We start from the raw sequence: 15,122 nt of genomic DNA, 5'->3' as shown, positions 1-15,122 counted from the left end.
ACAGCACAGGTGCTGGCCCTGGGCTCTAGCTCCCCTGGCTGCAGATCTGGTAGGAGCCAGGCAGGGTTATTTTGCCCCAAGTGGCACAATTTGCTCCACAACAAAGTGCATGTCCAAACACGTGTGCTGAGGCAAGAAACCCCAGCTCAAATTTGCACCACTTCTATTTGAGCTGCTGCAAGCACACGTGCTTGCATATGTGGATGTACTTCTTAAGTGCATATTATCTTTTGGCCCTTGCACTCTCTTCTGCAAATTTTACTCTGGTTAACTGCACAATACTAGTTATTGTCTACTTTGTAACTCATCACACTGTCTTTAGTTGATCAAGAAAAAGCAATAGGGAAGCAGTTGTTAAAAGTCTGCTCTTAGAAGCCTTGAAAATTAAGACAGCCAATTAGTTCCAAAACTGTTATCTCCCCTCATTTTCAAGACTTCTAATAACAGACTCAGAACTGTCTTGAAAGGAGGGAAACTAATAAGTTTCAGGGCTACTAATGTCAAAATACTTACAACTTTGTAAGCAATGCTCATTATTTACATGGCACTGTCTGCTTATCTTTCTATATGCAAAACCCTTAACTTCTTCCCCTGATTCTCCTGCTGCACCCTGACCTTAGTCCATCTTCCCAGCATCAAGACATTTGTGTTGTGGCAAAGCTTCCCTTCCCAAGCACAGGAGGCCTGCCTCAGCAAGGGGCAGCATTCCAGGGTACCTTTCACAGTGCAAAGCGCATGAATTAATGCCCCCTAGGCCAATGCTCCCTCTTACCACATATTCATCAATGAACTGTCGGAGGTCCTTAAAGCCATGTTTTTCTGCGATATTATTCGGATAGTACCCAAATTTGTTGGCTACACTGTAGGCCTGCAGGGCTCCTGGGCATGTGAGCAGCAGAGCCGTGAGGTTCTTCAGCCCATATTTTGCAGCGAAGTGAAGCAGTGTTGGCAGCTCTTCATCTCTCTGGTCTAAGAGAACACATGACCTTTTAAAATCAAGTTCCTCTCTAATGTTGTTCACTGGGTGTGTTAATGCACATACCAGCAAAGGGGAACAGACACAAAATGAAATAGCTTTCAGAATACTACATCATTTCAAAATGGAGAAGCCTTTGTATGTATGAGACTGCATGGAACAGATGAGGAATGGCTCAGCCATCGCCTCTTGGGATGGGGTGGGAAGGGGAATCATCCGTTCAGATCATAGGAGTTTTTTCTGAGTATGAAAAGGGGCTGCTTATTCAGCAAACCCCAGATGAGTGGCACACAGGGAAGATCAGGAGAGTAACCACACAGGTGGGCAATTGAGCAAAGGGCAAATACTGTCAATAGAAGGGCTCTTGGAGTGCTCTAAAAGATTCCCAAAAGCTATGTGAGAATTCCAGGATACCCAGAAGCACCTCAGCCACAAACAACAGCAGTTGGGCTTGGAAAGGCTTCTCCAATCCAAATGGCTTGAAATACAAAAGTTGTATCAGCAGCAGCTAGTAAACTATGTTCAGAGACTCTGGCCAGATCTATGAGCATGGAAGCAAGTACTACCCAGGCAGGTATTAGTAATTCCAATGCTCATACTCAATATGGCTTTTGCTATACTCAGAGTGCACTCTGATAAAACCAAAAACCCCCCAAAACAAAACAGCACACCAGAGTTTAGGAAGGACTAGTGATCTTCAGTTTCCAGCTTAAGCCCTTGAAGGAAGTCTTATTTTCAGAGAGGAGGTTCTCAACTTTCTGAAAATTAGGCCCTTTACAACAGTGGATCGTACTTAACATCTATCATCATCTCAAAGTATTCCTGAAAATCTTGGCCACAGACAGGTCAGGTATGTCAGAATGGACAATTCAACGTAATGGACCCTTCCCCCGCATTTCTTAAGAGCCTGTATTTCTATTTTGCATGATGCTGTAAGCAAATCATTTTGCGGCCATTTATTGTAGACAGAAAGTTATTTTGAGGAAGTCATTTTTAAAGCACTTACTTGTTGTCATATCTTCTTCCTCCAGCTGGTTGATTCCAAACAGGTGCAAGCCACTTGCAGGAATGTTTTGCTTTAGTGATTCTGTCAACAGTTTGTCCAGAGTTTCTATGTTGTATGGTACTATTTTAAAGGCCTAAACACAAATGAAGAGTAATTTAGCTCAGGGTATTTTCAGATAAGACATTCAGGTCACCAATATATAAAGAAAGTCAAATAAATAAACCTTATGAAAACACAAAAAGCCACCAAAATCCCCCTTAAAACCACAAACATAAACATACTCAGAGGACCAATGTTAAGATCAGGCAATTTTCGTTGCTTCCTGATTGTGAATATACATGCACAATAATGTTTCCTTTCTTCAGGTGAACTAATTTATTCCAAGAGTTCAGTAAATCTATTTGCACCTCACATCTCCCTCCCACCCCCAAAAAAGTTACTATCAAAACCAGCTGTTTGTCTATAATCATTACCTGACACATGAACTCCACTGGATTAGCTGCATTAGCCAACAAGTTGCCGATCTCTTCCATGTCGGTGTAATACTTGATGTTTGCTTCCCCTACCAACAAGTCACCTGAATATATCCGTAGAGACACTGGCCCAGATGTTAAATCTTCAAAAATAAAGTGCAGTAATCATCAACAAGAATAAGCAATGAGAACAAACTCCAAATACATGTTCCAGCCTGGCTGCTAGCACACAACTAAATCACAGCTCTTCAACCCCTGGGTATGGTGTCTCGTATCACTCCAATCCCAGCTTTCACTGGAACAGACTTCAAACCAGCTGTACTGTGCAACTTCTTAGTGATTCTGTATGCCCATCAACTTCACAGGTATAAGTGTATGAAGCTAATTTCCCTGAGGCTCTAGGAACTCTGCCCTACAACTTTAATCACACAGCCTTCTCTCTATACTTTTAACCTTGCACCTTTCCCACTAAACTTTAAGACAAACATGGAAGTTTGGGTTTGCAACTCTAAAGATTAGGATGCTTTGTAAACCAAGAATGAACACAAATATTTACATGAATTAAAGAAAAAGTCACAATAACCAGTTTCACCTTTATATCCAGTTTTACCTGGATTCTCACACATTACAACAATGCTGTTCCATTTGTGTTTTTATAGTTTCATAGTTTCTAGAGTCGGAAGGGACCAGAGTAGATCATCTAGTCCGACCCCCTGCCGTGGCAGGAAAGAGTACTGGGGTCAAACGACCCCAGCAAGGTGTTCATCCAGCCTCCTCTTAAAAACCCCCAGGGTAGGAGCCTGCACCACTTCTCTTGGAAGTTGGTTCCAGATCCTAGCCGCCCTGACCGTGAAGTAGCGCCTCCTGATGTCTAGCCTGAATCTACCCTCTGCCAGCTTGTGACCGTTATTCCTGGTCACTCCTAGCAGAGGAACGGGGACTCCCCCAATGCCTGCTGATCCCCCCTGATTAGTTTATAACAGGCCACTAGATCCCCCCTCAGCCTTCTCTTTAAATTACTGGCATCTCTTTTCCTAACAACCTAACAATGTGGTGCTGATAACATGTAGCTTCCTTCCATGCTTGTTCAGCTTTAAAGTTCTTCGTAAGTCAAAACCATCTCTCAAACCTCCCATTGAGGTGAGTGAGCATTACTATCCTGTTCTTACTGGCAGGTGAAACAGAGCCACTGAACATAGTTCTCTCCCAAATTCAAAACATGAGAGCACGAGAACTGGGAGTAGAAGTTTAGGATTTCTCCAGCTGTACCTCTGTGTTCCAGCTGTGCAACTCTGCAACTCTATGGCAAAGGAGAACAAAAACACTCTGTTCCTACAGGAAGAGGTTGTACTTACCTGGTGCCTGCACAGAAACTGTGTACTCATTTTCCATCCTGGCTTGCACACGCACAGATGGGGCATTCCCTGGAGTGAATTCAGCTTCTGTTTTCACTTTACCATCCATCTTGCACTTCATGATTATATAAACAGTCATCTGCACCTAAGAGTAAAGGTATCACATGTGGGATCAAAATTCAAGGACACATGCTTCTTTACAACTACTTCACTAGTCTTCCTGAGCTGAATTCAGCTTGGAATAACTGCCTCAGAATGGTGGTGGTGCTTCCTCAGGGTATCTAATCTTCATTTGGAAGAAGTAATCCATTACAAATTACTGTTCAGAAATCGTTTTGCAGCATATATTATCATCAATACTAGGACTGTGCCTCTGAGCAAAAAAATAGGTAGGTGACCGAATTAGGTAGCTCCTGAAACTGCCAGGCATTCTAATGGTTGCACCTGCATTCACATAATAGATTTTGGAGCCATTTATATGGTAAAAAAAAAAAAGAAGAGCTCACAGCATTTCCATCAGCCAGATGGTGGCAGCACCTCTCATAACTGGGATCTCTTCTCAGTTGCTACTGCAATATAAATGATACCAGACTACATGCATAGTGCAGATGAGACAGCATCCTGAGTCTTCATTAATCACTCCTGTGCCTCTGGGTTCCAATGCAGCTGAACTCCTACCACAGGCCTACATCAGGGTGGTGCAGACAGAGCTTTTAGCACTGGAAAGAACTGTAATTTCTCCTGCTTGCTAGTGCAGTTTCTGCTATATCTGCCTCTTAGACTAAAAGTGAATTTTCCCAAATAGTCATCTAAATAGCATGGCCACTATGACATTGCTGTTCATGCTCAGGGCAGGATCAAAGAAAGAGACTTGGACCTAATGGATTCATCTACACATACTATTAGTGTGCATGAATAAACTTCAGAGCTTATCGCTTTGGAGTTTATTCAAGCACAGCACAGTAAGCCAGATCAGAGCAGCCCTAGCTGGCAGGGGGGCCAGGTGGTCAGCCTGTTAGCCCAGGGATGCTCCCCCAGCTCAACGTGCTGCAGAGAGGCTGGCTTGGACATGAGGGCACCTCAGCGTGGGGCTATCTAGCAGGTAGTCCCTGCAACAAAGCACCTTCGTGCCCCAGCCAGCTGAGGCAGCATCTACACATGCACTTCTGTGGAATTTTTTACAAGTATTATCCTGCCGCAGGAGTTTACTCTGGCCTAATAGAGGTGCGCATGTAGATGAACAAGTTTTACTGTGCAGCTAGTTAGTCAACTGTGCAGTAAATGTGTCATGGAGACGCACCCAATGAGTTTGCTTTTCACATGGAAAAAAAAGCTTACAGTGATCCTCAGATTATCAGTTCCTTGTTTTAACCAATTTGAACTATACCTGTCAACAGAGAGTACCTGGTCGGCAAGCAAATCATACAGATTAATTTACTTCACTTCTGCTCTGGTGTACTATGTAGTCCAGAACCAGATTTCCAAATTTTATCCTAGTGGTCAACAAGACTCCTAGCCATTTTTAGATAACAATATGCTGTCATGATAATCTAAACCTTTAAATGCTATTAAGTGCAGCACTAGTCATTTCTCAAGTAGCCAGGGCTGTAAGGATCACTGACACCAAAGATGTAATTATTTGCACATTTTAATACATTAACACCATAATTCAGTGGTTCCCAAACTGTAGGTCGTGACCCCAAATGGGGTTGCAGAAACAGTGCACAGGGTCACAAGAAATAAAATCACTTTAATCCAGGGACAGGCAAAATATGGCCAGCCAAGCACTTTTATCTGGCTCGCAGGTGCCCAAATAATTGTACTCTGCCCAATCTGCTTGCCTCACTCCCACCCTGATATGCAGAAGGGCCCCGGCCCAGCCAGCACACAGCTTCCTGGTGGGGTTGCTGCTGCCACTGCTGCAGCTGCCAGGGGACTTGCTCAGCTTCCTCCTCGCTCCAGGTACCAGGTAGGGAAGCAGCAGGAGGAGGGGGAGCTATGGCTGGGCAGAAGCACAGAGCATGGGGATAGTGGCAGCATGGAGCCTGTGCCCAGGGAGGTGGTAGGACTGTGGAGCTTGGGTGGGCAGAGTGTGGGTGTGAGGGAAGGTGGGGGGGCATGGGGGCACCCCTACACACTCCCCCGCATTGTGCACAGCCCCCAACAGTGGCAACAGCAGCAGCAGGTGTTCAGGGCACTTGCAGCCTGTGCAAACGCTGCCACTTGGCAGCACGCAGCTCCAGCGAGTGCTGCACATGGTGGCAAAGACCACAGCCAGGCTAGCCTGCCTCTATCGCATGGAGCACTCCATAAAACACATGCAGGTTCCGGATTTGAAACACACAATCTCTGACCTGAAACACACAGTCACACCCTGTCACAAAAGTGCTTTATAAAAGTACTTTAAAAACAGATTTTCATATTTATATTTTGTATTATATGTTGTTCTATAATATGTGAACTTTATATAGTGAATGTTGTCATTATACTGCTTTATTGCTGGTTTGTTTTCATTGGCATCTGGGGTCCTGTGAATTTTCATGTGTTAAAATGGGGTCGAAATGGAAAATAGTTTGGGAAGTACTGCCATAGTTTGTATGTGCCCTGCAGGTTCTTTCATGATCATTGTCTTTTATGCGGAACCCCAGGTTCCCTCATCTGGGCCAGTGTGACACAGCTTATCAACAGCAGATAGCAGAGCCATTTCTAGGTACTGTGGGCTCCAGAGAAAGCATATACCATCTTATGGATTTTTCCTCTCAGCCTTGCATCTTCTCTGGCTGTATCACATAATGAGTTCTAAATTTCATTCTTTTGACTCCCTGGGCAATTGATTTTCATTTAAACATGAGGTTGCTAAGACAGAGGTGATTTACCTGCTGTACAGGTATGCTTCTATCAGATCTGACACCTGCAGATCCAGAAATGAAGGGCTAATAGCAACTTTCAAACTCACCACCCAGCATGGTAGCATGTTTTTAAAACTGTAGGCTAGGAAATCAAAGATACCCAGTCTGCTAAAGCCATTTCAAATTATAATGCAATAGTGCTGCCAACCCTATACATTCGAAAATCATGAGCCCAGTTCAGAACATTATGATGGGCTTATATATTCATATGGGATTCATGTTGTGTTCTTCTCTGACTTTTTATTCATGCCTTTACCGCACATATTTTTCAGCTGCAACCCATTAAGGCCAAAATACTGAGATTCCTCCAAATAAGATGCTTCCAGGAACTGGTGCTTTAAGACAAACAGCAAATCTTAAGTTCCTATAAACTGACATAAATGTTAGAGTAAGAAAACATACCCAGTGCCTACTGCAGAACATCTAACATTGCGCTAGAGGCTGACTCTGATCCTGTCCACATCATGTGAAAAGGAAATAATGTAAACTGGTGGTCACATTGCAACACATCAGCTCTGTTAAGCTGTTCAGTTTTAAGTCTCCTTTAACAGTCAGTGCTTTAAATTGTAATGTCATCAAATTTCACATTAAACAGGGTCAGGCTGGATTAGTTCACTAATCTCTGATTTGAAAGCATATCCCAGGATACTGAGGAAAAAGAAATTGGTGATCCATTAGGTTGTACTATTCTGGCAGAGTTTATTGGTACTGCACTTTATATATGGCAGTGGGGGAAATGTGTTGTGGGGGGGAGGGAAACTTTGGTGAGAAGTGCTGTCTTACCAGCTGTAATCATTTGCAGGAATGTCATGGGAGCATAAGAGCTGGGGTGTTGCCTCCATAACTTAAATCTACTGTAACTTGACTTATTACATCCCACCTATTTAGAAATCCTAATAGGATGCAGGATTAGTACATAAAAATCTGAACCCGTCCTATAACTCTCAGGATGGATGGCAACTCTATTTAGATCTTTGCCTGAGGTCCTCAATACAGCCAGGATAAAATTAGGACACTGACGGTCTTCAGTGCTGCTCCTAGGTTGGGGGAAGCAATCTGAGGAATCACGAACACTGAGGACAGGAGTGACAGAAAATGAATGAAGGGTGGTCTCCAGTATGGACCACTAGGGTACTGCACAATCCCAAAACTAGGACTCCAAAGAAGCAGCAGACATACTGTACCCCACAACGTATGTGATCAGGCAGCACCACCAGGTTTTCTGTGGTGCCCTCAGATGTTCCATGCTGTTCACTCATTGCAATTTTCCTGGAGTAAACTGGTTCTCTCTCGTCTTCTGCCTCTGTATCAGTCACAGAATCACAGCCAGAATCTAGACAAAAAAACAGATCTATTCAAAAAACAGAGCCATTATGATATTCACATTTGCTACCAATACCTTGGTATATCAAACAAGAAAAGATGGAAAGTAAGAAAAAACAGAAATTGCTGTAATTCTTTTAACAAAGTCTTAGAAAAGGAGATCTAGCTGAGAAAGGGGAAACTACTGAGGTTTCCTCATTTATTCCCTGAAGGGGATGGCTGGGGACTGTTTGCAAAGATGCATATGGCACACAGAAGTGCTGTAGCAGCACTTAATAAGCTTATTCACCAGAAAATCAGTTCTGTGCTGAGACAATCAGACCCATTCTCAATTGATTAAAAAAAAAATCAAAAAAAAAAAAAAAATCAGACAATATAGTAAGTAACATTTCTTAAAGCAATCTCATCACCAGCTGAGCCTGCCCAATTCTAATAATAGCAAGGTAGGCATGTATCTGGCACAATTCTCTCCCAAAGCAAATAAAGGCTAATTTCTCTCCCATAACTTCAATGCAGGGGGTCTGCTTATATAACTCCCCACAAACCCCAGGTTAAAAAAATGCACCAACCTGCAGTACTCTGACCTAGTAATCCAGCTCCTGAAGAAGCCACAGGTACTTTTTAAGACAGGGGTGGGCAATAATTTCAGCTGAAGGGCCACTTAATGGGTTTTAGTGAACTATCAAGGGCTGCACACATAAAATCTTTCAGAAGATATCATTTTAGCTAATTATAGACGAAAAAAATCACACACTAAAAATCAATCATCTACTATAACATTTTAATTTTATTTTTAAAAATGCCCGGTTTATGTTTTTTTGAGTAGTGTATATAAATGTGATTGTATAATAGCTTAAAATAAAGTCTTACTCTTGTATATTGTGTGGGTGAGGAGGTGGAGGGTGGGCATGGGGGGCTGCTCATATGCAAAGTCCCAAGAGTCAGCCAGGGGTGAAGGAAGAGAGGGGCAGGCATAGGCAGCAGAAGTGGGAGGACTAACAGGGCCTATCCCCCCCAAACTCAGGGCAGAGGTAGGGCAACAAGGCAGCCTGCCCGAGGGCTTCCAGCTGCTGCAGCAGGGGTGGGAAGGGAGTGGGGCTGGGGCTAGGGGAGAGGCAGGCACTGTACAGCCAGCGGGAGGTGGGACTGAGCCATGAGTGGCTAATTGGGGGGCAGGGGTGCAGCTCCTGCTACTATACCCCAGGAGGCATGGGGGGCACATGTCCCCAGATCTGTGCAGGGCAGGGCAGGGTGGGCGGGGCTCAGCCGGATGCAGAGCACTTGGGGGCAGGCGTGGGCCAGATCCAGTCAATTGGTGGGACCCCACCTGCAGCCCAGATCCAATCAGTTGGTGAGCCAGATCTGGCCCGATGGCTATTTTGCCCACCCCTGCACTAAGACTACAGAATTAGAACAATTATGCTGATTGAAAAGGAACAGGAGGGACTTGCTACTTGTAATCATGTCACCTGATTCATTTTATCTGTTTCATGTCTCCATTTTTATCCTACAGTTAGTGAAGTTAAACACCAGAATGAAAAAGCTGTCAAATTACCATAGTTTACCTTCCACATATTGTAGTACAGATCAGACTCAGAAATACTAGTAGTTACAACTGATCACCCTAACCATGGCAAGTCCCTCCTTTCCTCCCACTTTCCAGTCACCATAATTGTTTCACTTGTTCATAGTCTCAGAGTGGAAGAATCACAGGATTCCATCCAGAGAGAAGTGAAATCATGAGGCCTAAGGAGAGACACTCAGACTAGAGGGGGAAGAGAGATGCAGCTACCCTGTACCTATGACAAATGTCTGTGTGCAAAGAATGCCTCCCTATGGTTTTCCACATCTACAGAAGTGCCAAAAAACTGAATATTTCTTGCTGACAGTCATTAAAGAGGCATCACAAACTAAATTAGGCACAGATAAAAATCGCCTATCCCATTTCAGAATCCTGGCAGGACATGAAGAAGGCAGCAGTAACAGCTACTTATCCTGTGACCATTCTGTGGATTTAGGATTTCTATCTGCAGAACAGTCACCTCTCACTAGCAGTATGGTCACACTAGTTTTTAAAAACCCAGTGTGAAATCATCACCAGACAGTTGCCAAGCATTCTGAAAACGTGTGAATTTTTTTTGTGCAGTTCCTCATATTCATAGATTTATAGTACTCAGGGCTAATATTTTCAAACATGACCTAACTGAGCCATAAAGTTTTTTTTAAAAGACTTCTACAAAAAATGTTTCTATTTAAATAATGATTTTAAAAAAAAATTATATGTTGATAGTTCTTTGTAGTTAAGACTAATATGGGAAGAAAAAAAAGAAAAGAAAAAATATATAAAACATTCACTTTTTATACATCTCAGATTTAGCTGAGAATTCGCTAAGGGATTTTCCCTATGGGGAAGTTTCACATTTTAAAAATGTTCATCTAAGACAATGATTCTCAACCAGAGTGCCATTGCACCCTGAAGTGCCTTGAGATTCTTTCAGGGTGCTGTGGGGTGCCATGCAGTGTCAACCCTGTAGGTTTGCAAACATGATTCAACAAGATGCACACAAGATAAACCCAGAGATTTCAAATAGAAAACCATGGTGTGGTCTTTCCGAGTTCTTTGCAGCAAGAAAACTGCTGTATTATTTTTCTGTAGTCAAAAAAAGAGCGACAGTTAAGTGCTGGCATTTTCCAGGGGTGTCCCTCAAGTCTAAAAAGGTTGAAAACCACTGATCCAAGGTGAAAAGGATACTCCTGGCCTCAGTTATATCTGTGTCATATAAACACCAGATATTCAAATTAAACTGATCATTCAGTAGCTTTTATTACACATTTGCTAGTAACACAGCTTCCCATGAAAGTTCAAGTGGTTAAACGGGGCTCCAGAAGAAGCACAAGTTGCACTGTTTTTAAACAGTTAACTCAAAGGTCATCTAAGTGCTGAACTCTACACTCCTTTTTAAAATGTCTACTTAAATGTGAGATTTCAAAAAAGCATCCATGGCTAAAGTACATGTAAATCATTTTTCATTATTTACACTGAAATAATTTTGTTTTTATGTCACAGATTTGGTCACTAAATTTAACAATATCATTTTAATCCCTGATGGTACAAGCACTCATGTTACATGTATGATTTGAAGCAGAAGTCATTCCATTAAATGAACGGGCTTTTCTGGAGAGTAGAGTTATATATATATGCTAAAGTGTGAACAAAATTGAAAGGTTCAGATCCCAGAATTTTGTAAAATTCAAATAAGAAAATCCACCAAGGGTAGGCCCTAAAAACAATATCTGTAATATACTGTAGGTAATACATGTTAAAGCTTGAATGATCATTTCCAAATTAGTTTATTTGAAGAGAATTAAGTATTTAAATAGGGTGGAAGTGTTGTTGAGTATTTATAATTAATACTGGTATCTTAAACTGCCTCTATTTACAAACCAGTCCATTCCACTTTGAGTACCTATATTGGACACCATGGGTAAATTCAGACGAGCGCACACATGCCTCTTGCCATGTCTCAAACCCCTTTGAGGTGTGACAAGAGGCACATGCGGGAACGAAAAAATGTTCCCTGCACCGCAAACTTGCAGTGCGGGGACAAAATTAGACCCCTGGATATCCAGAGGTAAAAAAAACACTCCGGAGAACAGCAGAACAAACACAGGAGTCAGTCCTCCAGAAGAGATGCTCTGGTTTTGGTCAGAGCATCTCTGTGGTGCTCCTGCTGCCTCCGGCGCGGTCCAAGGTAAGTAAGGGAATGGGGATGGGGGGTGTATGGGTGTGGGTGGGCATGAGCGTGTGAGGAGTGGCAGGGGGATGTCGGGAGTGGAGGAGGGTCTTGGGGGCTATGGGGAGTGGGGGGGGATGGGGAACAGCAGGGGGAGGGGATGTCCCAGTCGGTGGAGACATGGAGGGGCTCGAGCAAAGGCTGTCACATGGCCGCCCCCAACAACCTGGCCCCGCAGCACTGGTGGCAGCAGGCAGCATAGCTGTGGCTCTGCTGCAGGCAGAGCAGGCAGTGTTGCAGTGCTCTGTGACCTGAATGGATCTGGCCTGGCCCACTAGTTCCAAGTCAATCCACACACAGAATATTACTGCGCAGTAAGGCACATGATGCAGGTATCAAATTTATGCTCAAGTTGGCATAAGTTGCCATATTTACTGCACAGTGCAGGCATGCACATGTAGACATGCACCCATACTGCGAAGTAATTTCAGTTACTGTGCAGTAAATGTGCACATGTAGATATGCCCATTGTCTAATATAGTTCAAACTAAAGATGAAGCACACTTAGACAAATGAGATCACTGGAATAGCTAGGGAGATAACTCAACACTGCCTTCAAGCCCTGATTTCTCTCTGCTAGTTCAAATTAATTGGTCTCTTCAGGCCACAGTCAGAACAGTACAGCTTCAAAAATTCCTGGTGAGCTCTAACTATTCCCACTGGAATCAAATTATTTAATCCTGTAGAAGACAGTCTCCAATTCGATCATCCAACTCAGAGAATGAAACTGCTTTCCCCATGAGAAAAGCCACTACTCAAGTTTATGACTTGATTACAGCTATAAAATAAAATCCCTGACATATATATACAACCTAATATCCAGAGGGATCCTGAAGCACTTTAGATTATAAGGAGATAATGCCCCCTCCCATCACTGTAGCAGAACATGGCAAACTTACACAGCATGCAATTCACTCCATCTAAAACACAGGCACTTTAAGAAAAGAAGGATTTATATGGCTCAGCCATTCCATCAAAAGAAGTTGAAGATAACAGTGGGGATGAGAAAGAAGTCAGGCATTGGGAATGGCAATGGCATTAGGGTTTGACAAGTCTGAAGAAAGAAAAGTTTTAAAAATAAGACAGGAAGTTGAGGAAAGGGCATGAAAACACTAATTGATCTTCTTAGAACAGAACAGGGAGACTGTACAGAGGGGAAAGCAGATGTTTGAGCCTGGAGACAAAGGCAGAGAGAGAAAAGCCACCGGATACCATAAGTGCAAGGAGCTTTAGGGAAGCAGAGCTCTTCAAGGAGAAATGTAGCAGGACAGAGGAGGGAAAAGACAAGTTAGGGCACCCAGATTTTCTCCAAAGATACCTGGTTATATAGGACTGGCAGAGAAGAAGGCAAATGCAAAAGGATATAGGAACAGGATCTGGCAAGATGGAGAAAATGCTGAAAGTTCAGTGAAGAATAGACAATAGAGCCTCTGGAAAAGGAAGCATTTTGTTTGGGGACCAAACCACAGCCTGAGCACATCCAGCAGAAAGGCAAATGGGCATAAGCTAAGGCTGGGTATAGTGCATGATGGACCTCCAAGTAAGTGCTCCACAGAGTCATTTTGCCTGGGTGCTCATCAGGTGCAATGTGGACCAGGTTGCCCTCCAGGCCCAGTTTCAGTTTTGCTGTTTGGAGGCAGCCCTCCAGCCAAGTCAACGGTAATCCCACTCAGAGGTAGACTAGAGAACCTTCCCAACCAAACAGCCCTTTGCCCTCTTAGGTCCTTGCCTGCAGAGGTTAACAGTACTTTTTGCCCTTTCCTGGGCAAAATCCTTCCCTTCAGCTGCCAGGTTGGGAAGATTCTAAAGACACTTTGTTAATGATGTGAGTGAGCCATACAAAAAGGATGCAACCCAAAAAGCAGAGATTAACATGTGCTGTGCTTAAGGAGATCCCACTAAATTTTCCCTTGGGAACAGAGAAATCAACAGAAAAGAAAATTAAGCAGGATTTAAGTGAATCAGCACAGCTTCCCTGAATGAGGAAACAGGTCTCTTGGATGTCCCAAAATTCTATGATTACTGTAACAAAACAGCAACAGAGATCTATCTGACAACAACATATTTGGATGCTTAAAGTCTTGGACTCATGATTTTGTTCAGTATTTCCCCATATTTATAACCGTACTGACTGACTGGAGGTCACAGTTATACACAGTTATCATATAAAGTGTAAGAAGGTAGTGAACCCTGTTAATGAGTTACTGGAATAACAGCAGAAGAAACACACAACTGGGAAGCTTTGGATTTTGAATTAATTATGTGTTCTTTCATTCAGAAAAATTAGGTCAGAGTTTACTAACTTCCCCTATCAGTACTGACCAACATTTACAGGGCCAAAAGAAAGGCCAAGTGCACATGCTAACCATACCTGAACATGCGAGTACCAGCAGCAGAGTCACTGCAGGCACCACCACTTCACAAGGGGCATGCACCATTGGCAGCTCCAGTGCACCATTCAGATTCCTGAAGGGTGACATCCCCAGTGATATCCACAGGGCCCATATGTGCAAAATGAGTGTTGGTAAAGATCTGGCATAGTCATAACAAGTGTGGGCCTTTTTACTGATTCTGAAGGCTGTATCTGGGGATCTATATTTACATTTCAAAGTACAACCTGTAATGGGCAAGAGACTGGAATACCTGAGAAAAGACAGAGACACTGAATGCATGAGTCATAAGAGATATGGGATACGTGATGGCTGCAAAAAGCATGCCATGGTCAAGGCACCCAATGGGGAGAAAGGGATGCAGATCACCTGCATGGTCCTCAGGATTATGTAAGATCTATGCAAGGCTTTCTGTTGTCCTGCTGGTTTATTATGTTGCATTTTAAGGTAGGCTAAGCTGTATGTTGTCACTGTGTTACTAAGCTGTGTCTTAGCTTAGGTGGAGTTTTCCTGTTGTCCCTTTGTCTATACTTGAAATTGCTAATTGCTGTGCTCAATAAACATTCTCTTCAGAGAATGGACTATTCTTGTCTAAGCATATTATGACTCCCGTGCCAATATCTAAAGTCTAATATTAAGTCTGGTAACAGATTTCCACACCCCTGGGTGGGCTCTACTGAATTTGCTTGGACTGAGAGATTTTACTGTGCAAAGCACTTAGACATTTTATTCAATGCTGGACTTAAAAACTGGAAGCTGCTTGGACTGAGCTCTGGTTTTGGGTTTTGTTGGTGGTGGTTTTTTTAATACCACACTTAGGGACAGACAAAACCTTAAAAAGACTGCAGGCAGCAGGATGGTGACCAACTATGAGGGAGGAAGTGAAACAATACACT

The 15,122-nt window shown here is 43.1% G+C and overlaps 1 protein-coding gene across 1 annotated transcript in view; it reads right to left on the bottom strand.

The window, feature by feature from the left end:
- The window catches only part of PIK3AP1 (phosphoinositide-3-kinase adaptor protein 1), a gene marked incomplete at its 5' end in the record, with an annotated part of 73,250 nt that overhangs the window by 35,066 nt on the left and 23,062 nt on the right, over positions 1 to 15,122 (bottom strand). Inside the window, 5 exons of the mRNA XM_019555529.1 lie at positions 773 to 969; positions 1,983 to 2,115; positions 2,456 to 2,598; positions 3,811 to 3,955; positions 7,904 to 8,052. Coding sequence (XP_019411074.1) covers positions 773 to 969; positions 1,983 to 2,115; positions 2,456 to 2,598; positions 3,811 to 3,955; positions 7,904 to 8,052 — 767 coding nt within the window. The remainder of the gene's footprint in view (positions 1 to 772; positions 970 to 1,982; positions 2,116 to 2,455; positions 2,599 to 3,810; positions 3,956 to 7,903; positions 8,053 to 15,122) is intronic.

Source organism: Crocodylus porosus, unplaced genomic scaffold, assembly GCF_001723895.1.
Source record: "Crocodylus porosus isolate Cpor-Errol unplaced genomic scaffold, CroPor_comp1, whole genome shotgun sequence".
NCBI lineage: Eukaryota > Metazoa > Chordata > Crocodylia > Crocodylidae > Crocodylus > Crocodylus porosus.
This window is presented reverse-complemented; position numbering and strand designations above follow the sequence as displayed.